This window comes from Limulus polyphemus, unplaced genomic scaffold (assembly GCF_000517525.1).
Source record: "Limulus polyphemus unplaced genomic scaffold, Limulus_polyphemus-2.1.2 Scaffold740, whole genome shotgun sequence".
Lineage (NCBI taxonomy): Eukaryota > Metazoa > Arthropoda > Merostomata > Xiphosura > Limulidae > Limulus > Limulus polyphemus.
This window is the reverse complement of record NW_013666350.1, coordinates 349,507-357,762: the sequence shown is the minus strand read 5'-3', so window position 1 is coordinate 357,762 and position 8,256 is coordinate 349,507. Positions and strand designations below refer to the sequence as shown.

Genomic DNA, 8,256 nt, shown 5'->3' with positions numbered 1-8,256 from the left:
CGATATCGTCTGAGAAGAAGCAAATCAGATGTTGGTACTGTAGTGGAAACTCGTAAAATAGTGAATCATTTCCATGGAAGATAAAATACCATCCACAATAGGAATTTTTCTACAGTTTCTGTTTTGATTCTGAAGGCATAATACATGAATCTGTAACAAAAAGGAAGAGTTTTAAACAGTTGGTAAGTGAGCATGAACTGTGTGAATGGATAGCCAATAAAACAGTGAATAAACGTAAATACAAATCAAACAGCCAGTATGATATAAATGGCTGATTATGTAGTGTATACCCCAAGGATACATTCGGAGTAACTTAGACAGAAGTCTTGAGATTCTTATATTTCGAATTCATCAGATTAATTTTTTTAGGGGGGGGGGACTTGCAAAAAAGTTTGAATATCTTCAAAATACAACGTAGTTTTGCTTGTGTTATGTTAATAGCATAACATTGAAGCCTGGTTTCTACTTTTACAAGTCTAAGTTATCGTTGAGGCCCGGCATTGCCAGGTAGTTAGGGCGCTCGACTCGCAATATGCTCGCCCTTTCAGCCGTGGGGACGTTATAATGTGACGGTCAATCCCACTATTCGTTGGTAAAAGAGTAGCCCAAGAGTTGGCGGTGGGTGGTGATGACTAGCTGCCTTCCCTCTAGTCTTACACTGCTAAATTAGGGACGGCTAGCGTAGATAGCCCTCGTGTAGTTTTGCGCGAAATTCAAAATAAACAAACAAATTATCGTTGAAGCTAACCCGACATAAAACATTTTTGTTCAATCTCGTGTAAGTCATTCATCATGCCAAATATTATGAAAACCTGATTTATACGAGTAGTCATTCAGATTTATTTTGATTTCGAGGGGGTGACTTGCGTAATTTATTTTTTGCACATCTTGTGAAAAACCAAGTCCTTAGTGTATTTTGTGATCGAATACTTTCACCTTTTTTTTTATCTTATTACTTCTTTCGATGTATTCGTTGCTTACTGTTATTGTTATTAATATGGAATATTTAATGTAACACACAAAAAACAAAGTTCATTATTTTCTGTAACTTACTGACATTGGAATGTGTGCTTGTTTACTTTAGTATTGGCACTCGGGTAAAATACATATTCTTTGAATGTTGAATGTTATGACACACTTTGTGTATCAAAGGAAATTGGTCAAAACTGAAAATAAAAACAATTCATATTTTTTATTTTACCAAATATATTAAAATGTTTGCTTTAAAAAATAAGAAATCATCGTGAGTGATGTTCTTATTGTTATTGGTTGTTAAGTTTTTAAGTATTGAATATGGGAATGACCAAGACATCTCCATTGCTGAAAGTTTCAGAAGCACAAAAATAAAATTCTAAACGAATCCAGTGTTTGGTATTTAAACCATAATATCATGGCGTAATTCATCCTGTATAATATAAATCATTAATTCCTTCGTGAGCCTTGTTATTCAAAGAATGAGGGTTATAAATTAACAGATAATTTCACTTGGTATATTTCAACAGTAAAAGCATTTCATATTAGTAGCTTAGTAACATTTAAAATTATTTTTTTAAATATCCTCACTCGTCTGACTTGTTTTAGATTTAAAGTACACTGGGCTGGGATATCTGCTCAACAGTTGCATACCTTAAGCAACTAGAGAATAAAACAGGTATCCATGGTTTCTATGCGTTCGGACTGTCGGAACGATCGTTGGGAAACCGCCATCCTCGAACACAAGGTGACTTGGAAATCCATCAGGGAGGAGGGATGTTAGAATGTGAAAGCTTTAGGACATAGCCTTTTGCAATAGAATCTGAGTTTTTAGGGCTATTGTCAAGCTATACAGATAGAGCTTGGCGACTTGGACCATAACGACGTTGTGGGGCTCTAAAATCATTTTAATATAATGCACTCAATGTTCTGCATTATAGTCTTTAAGTCTCAAAATTGCAGCGCTGAAAATTTCGCTAACAACTAACAAATATATGCATTTTCGTCATTATCAGTTTTGGTTTATGACATTGCATACTCCTAGTTAGTGTGGTATATTAATATAGCTATATTATTTACTAGGTTAATGTTTATTTCTGATCTATGCAGACAGATTGCTTTGATCAAACTTCATTGATAATTATAATAAAATCACAATAGTAGCATTTCGTGAGAAACCAACACTACAGCAGTCTGGCAATGTTACAAAACGTTTTTATTAAATTTTATTTAATTTTGCTCAGAACCACTCGAAGCCTATCTGCGCTAGCCATCCCTGATTTAGAAGTGATAGACTAGACTGTCACTAGAGGTAAAGCAGCTAGTCAACACAACTTACCCCCAACTTTATTCTTTACCAATGAAAAGTGTGATTGACCATAGCCTTATAGCGTTTTCACGGCTGAAAAAGTAAGCATGTTTGGCGACGGGCTTCTTAATTGCGACTCGCAGATCATGAGTCAAATGCTCTAATCACCAGAACATGTCAAGTCTTCATTAAAAGAAAACGCCTGTTTTCGGTGCTGTGGTGTTGAACATACCCATTGCATCATATTGAGTTAATCTTATGATTTTTCCTGTTTCAAGGCTTAACGAGAACTGGTGGTGAAAAAAAAAGAAGAATGAAATTATCCACTTTCTTTGTAAAGCACATTAGGCAGTAGTTAGTGGAATTAAGTTCAAGATTTACTGTATATTTTGTATGCATGTTCTTTGTGACTCTTATGTTAACAGGGGCTCTGTAACGGGGCCAGATTTAGACTCTTTGAGATCTCCATGTAATACTGCGATACTGGAGGCCTCTTTCCTAGGGTGGTTCAAAATTGAGGCCCCCTTCTTTGGGGCTCGAGGCACCTATGCAATTGCGTAGTTTGCACTCCCTCTAAATCCGGGACTGCTCTGTAACCAACAAAGCCATGAATCCATGAGCAATTTGATGAATAATAGTTTATAAACATGTGTTGGCTGATGGGGTCCTCATTAATAATTCGAAGACTGAAAAAATGCTACTCCATAACCTGTAATACAAGAATCTGAATCTTTTAAAATATAATAAAACAAGTTATATATAACATTCTGAACCTTTTACATTTTTGAGAGGAATATGTTTTTGACATAGTGTACTGGCTTCTACAAGATATTCACTAAAAGAGCTACGTTTTTCTCGCACCTTAGATTCAGCATTTAGCAATCTCTGAAGCTGCTCGGGAGGGGTATGGCTAGGAATCGCATTTGCCCCCCTTAACTCCACGAGGTCGGGTAAAGAAAGGAAGTTTTTATAATTTTCTTCTCTCGTTTTGGCGAAAGAATCTTGAAACTCGAAAGTGTTTGGAATTCTGAATTCTGGGAAATACTTAATGTGACCCACGGAATAATTCCTTAATGAATTATTTGAAGGATACCGAGAGAGTTCTACTGTTACGGGCTGTTTATATATATTTTTGGTTTGAGATGGGTAGTGTTGGTGTAATACATTATTTGAAGAATATTTAGAGGAGTGTGGTGTTACAGGCTCTTTATATATATTTTCGGCTTGCGAAGACTGGCGTTGGAGTAATATATCATTTGAAACAACAGGAAAAATTTGCGTCATCAGTTCTTCATATATGTTTTCAGTTTGTGAAGATGAGCAATGATTGTGATTACATTCAGACGGACCATGCGGTAGAGAGTTCAAGGATAAACTATTCTGTTTTTTTACGCTAGGTCTAACATGTGATTTGACTTTTCTACGCTTTAAATGTGCCGTGTTGATTCTGTTTGAGCTACTAGATGATCTTCCTGTCGAATTTTCATCTTCATTTTGGACAGAACTCTGGCCTTTGTGGTTTATTGGTAAGTTATCCAAACATGCTTGTACACCTGATGGGAAGAAAAAATATCACTCAACAGGAAACATATTTATGCTGAATTACGCAAACTCAAATAGAGAAGGTTTAAATCAAAATACAGCAGATTAAATAATAAGGTCTTAACATGTATTACATATTTTCATACAGTATGTCTATATCAAATTTACTCTCGCATATCTTGTTATTGACATAGAGTATCATATAACTTCAGATTAGATCAAATCTCTCTCTCTTGCCGAGATGGCAAATATGATTTGGTGTTATACTCTGGCTTAATTGGCACAAGCGGTTGAGAATGGTGACATATTCTCCCTGGATAGGTTGCTAGGCCATTGCAAGTTATGACCCAACTGATAGCTGGTATCCATTACACATCTAGATAGACTGAAACAATTGGGGTCAAGGACACAACAACACAATGCAAGCTAGCTTCGAACTAATCCAGTACTGTAATTCACACAAAGAAAAATTTCAACTTACTTTTGCTCTCACACTGGTGACAGTTGATGTTAGGAAATTGCTTCTCATCTGTTACTGCGTTCGTGGGTTTGACAGAACATTCATCTTTTTCACAGCCTGGATTCTCAGTACGAAAAAATACATTTTCGTAACAGGGGTTATATGATTGTCTCCGTGAAGCTGTGGTCACTGTTGGATGTGCACTGTTTTCAAATTGCAGAGACTGTTCTCTCAGTAAGGGCATAGAGGCTCTAGATCTGATGCTGTCCTTGGTAGGTCCTGAATTGACAACCTTTAGAGCAATCGTTGAACATAGCATGACACATAAGTATTTGTATTATCAGAGAAATATAGTTAACAAAAGAAAGGAGCTCCAGCAAGTACAAAACTATATTTTTAATTTTGGATAAGAAACGTTAAAGGATAATAATACGTACGTTAAAGGATAATAATAATAAATAATGAAACTTTTTTTTTTTACAACGTTTTCAGATACACCTTTTCTTTTAAACAATTGATCTGCTATCCAGCAACTGAAAGTGTTTAATGTAATTACCAATAAAACATTAAATAACAAATGGCAGGAGCTCAACTAAAACAATATATTATTGAGTAAGTTTAACTTCTATTTTGAGGTGACGTCACACAAGAATTAATCCGCTTTCTACCATCAGCAATGTAATTTTACAGGCTGATTTTAAATAATGGTTTTTAACAATGGGAAAATTTTACACTCAAATGATGCTGAAGTATGTGTTATAGCACAGAAACAACATGACTGAATTTTTATCTTTATGTTATTATTATTATTACTTTGTGAATCCATAATATTGAATAGTATGTGTTCTTTCAACATATTATACTTTCGGGTGGCTTTTTCAAAACTAACATGATTGCTGGATAAATGCAGCTACAGCGTGATAAAAAATGAAATTGCAAAAGAAATGGTTAAAATAGTTATGGGAAAAATTATAAAGTCAATGTTTTGGCCAAACAAACTTCCTTCATCAGTATCTCTTGAAAATACATAGAAAGTTTCAGTTAGGTATGATATGAACATCTGATAAATATATTTTTACATGCTACTAAGATTTAATTTGTTTGTCTGTTTGTAATTAAGCACAAAGCTAACAATGGGCTATCTGTGCTCTGCCCATCACAGGTATCGAAACCCGGATTCTAGCGTTGTAAGTCCGCAGACATACCGCTGTGCTACTGGGGGGGGGGGGGCAAAGATTTAATACTATTGAAATCACGACACGTACGCGAAAGTCTATTAGAATCTTACTGGTGGAAATCATCGCAATATTATTACCTTTGTTTATTTTTTTGAGTTGATGACGATCTCTTAAAATATAATTATATATAATACACACTGCTTTTAAAATGTTGAGAATGGTATCTTATAAATGAAATCATATAAAGAAATACTGAAAATCGAGCACCACAAAACTGTGGCCCTCCAGTGGCACAGCGGTACGTCTGCGGACTTACAACGCTAAAAACAGGGTTTCGATACACTTGGTGGGCAGAGCACAGGTAGCCCATTGTGTAGCTTTGTGCTTAACTTCAAACAAACAAGCAGATGAAACTTTGGAGTATTACATATTCGAGGATTCATCTGGTAAAACTTTCTTTTTTTTTTCGTTTTTGAAGGTAGCGTCTTTATTTTGCTTCTATGACTTAAATCTTTGGTTATGTGGAACATAAAGCAAAATTTGAAAAATTTCTGTATCTTTATTAAGCATTACAATATTTTACGTATGACTATTCGGTAAAGAGCCTTTAATCAACTTCTCAGCAACAAGAGACAGGTCCTGATGAAATATGTTTCTCCATATCACTAATTAATTATCTGAGAGCTTTATTAAATCTGTCTTAAACTGCAATATATATGCGCTAATCTAGCACTGGTACTCATAAAAAACGTCTGATATTCTTATTTGGTTACTGATTATTTGTACGACGTGAATGAATACAAACTTGAAAGTGGCACTTTTACGAATATGCGCAAAATATAATTCCCACTTATATAAATTAACGAAAGAAAAATGTAAGATATAAAATATTAATAGTTAATTGACTTGCAAAGATTTACATACTAACCTTTAGCTTGTTTCTTTCACCTTCTAATTCACAGTAGAACACACTATTGCGATAGTTCTTGATAACGACTGAGCTACATCCGTCACTTAGATGTGAATCTGTAAAAAAATCCCAAAAAAACACCAGAATCAAGTGTTGAAAAATGAACAGAGAAATGGTATACACAGATTTGAGAGTGTTATATTAAATATACATGTCACGAGAACAACCACAGCTGATATAAAGTCACAGTGGAACGGAATGTATAAGTGCTATATTTTGATATTGCTTGGTGTTTCGTAGGTAATGTAATGCTACCGAAAATTGCTCGCTTTTAGAATGTTGTGTAACAACCCTTCCCGACAAAATATTCATACATTCGGGTCATAAAAAACGTGTTCAGATCGGAGATTTAAAACTTCCAAGACAGTGTTATCCCTTGTACTTAATGATATTTTGGAAAACAATTTATCATAGATCAACTTGGGACACCAGGACCATTCAGTTGTACCTAGGCCACGGTAAGCAAAATGTGATGTTTAGTAACACTCCACGAACACAAAGTTCAGTGGCAAAAGATGCAACAGAATCAAGAAGGATTTCCCTCTGGTAAATTGCCCCCCCCCCCGGTGGGTCAACGATAACTTCGCGGACTTACGATACTAAAAATAAAAGTCCTGGATTAGATTCTTCAGGACAGGACACAGTCTGCTCATTGCGGTGCTTTGCGCTAAGACCAATAACATAAACTGGAATTGCGACACAAGCTACTTCCACGACACATTCATTCATTCATTGCATACTTAAAACAGCTGGAGAATGAAACTGGTATTCATGGTGTTCCATACGAAAACATACCGGTCAAGTTACCAGGAGCACAGCCTATAGATTTTTGTGACAATAGCCCATTGAAAGACGTTTTGGGAAGCCGTCATCCTCTTGCAATATATGGATTATGGAAAGCAATCAGAAAGGAGTGGGGCGCTTTGGACATTAACGCTTAACAAGACAGTCTTTTGCAATTGAAACTAAACTGCAGGGCTATTGTCAAGAAGCAGAGTCATCAGACAGCGCATAACCGAATGTTGCTACATGGACTGTAACGAAGTGCTTTAAAATCGTTTTAATATGCCTCCAGGTGGGCCAGCGGTAAGTTTACGGACTTACAACGTTAAAATCCGGGGTTTGATTACACGCGGTGAACACAGTGGATAGCCCAATGCGACATTGCTCTAAAACAAACAAAGAACTGTTTTAATATAAGGTACTCAACCTCTATAATAGCATGCTTCATAGAGATATGCCCAATTAAGTCCAACAGAACAGCAAGGCTGAAAAGAGAATGATATATTTTACTACATAATAAAATAATCCGTAACGTTATAGGCTGTTCGTACTGTTGCAGTGTTATCGCAGTGTAGAAAATAATATTGAAACTTACTCTTGTGTTGTTGCATTTCTGATAGTGTACTATCGGAGATAAATTTTGACGATGTGATTAAGTGTACTTAATCTTTTTGATGCTTGAATTCTCATCATATAACCCATGTTCGTAACAGTTGTGAATGTCTTGGTCCAGTTATTACTCTTGGACAAGTGCTGTTTTCAGCTTGTAAAGTTTGTTTTCGTAGAAGCAAAAGACGTTCCGGTGTATCCTTGCTTGGTCCTGAATTCATAGTCTTTGTACCACTGCTAAACTTGGCTTCTTTCTATCACTAATAACATAGGCCTGCGAATTTAAACTTCATTAAAGTTGTTTTGGTTTTAATATCGGATATTCTAGAATTCAGCTACGCAGATTTCAAAAATATGTTCATTTTTTTTCATTACGTAAGAAATTTTTACAGATCGGGAAGAAAAAACATTTCTTACTTAGATCAAATTATTA

The 8,256-nt window shown here is 35.5% G+C and overlaps 1 protein-coding gene across 4 annotated transcripts in view; it reads right to left on the bottom strand.

Annotated features, from left to right (window-relative positions):
* Nucleotides 1–692: 692 nt before the first annotated feature.
* Nucleotides 693–8,256, bottom strand: part of LOC106460279 (phosphoinositide 3-kinase adapter protein 1-like) — a 45,245-nt gene continuing 37,681 nt past the window's right edge. For 3 of the 4 annotated variants that reach the window (XM_013919968.2, XM_022386957.1, XM_022386958.1), the window contains 3 exons: nt 6,390–6,487; nt 4,305–4,575; nt 693–3,834 (listed from right to left, as the gene is read on the bottom strand). In XM_013919968.2, the coding sequence (XP_013775422.1) occupies nt 3,035–3,834; nt 4,305–4,575; nt 6,390–6,487 (1,169 nt within the window). In that variant the 3' untranslated portion in view covers nt 693–3,034. Of the gene's footprint in view, nt 3,835–4,304; nt 4,576–6,389; nt 6,488–8,256 lie in introns of those variants that run through there. The other variant, XR_002610730.1, reaches the window with a different exon arrangement.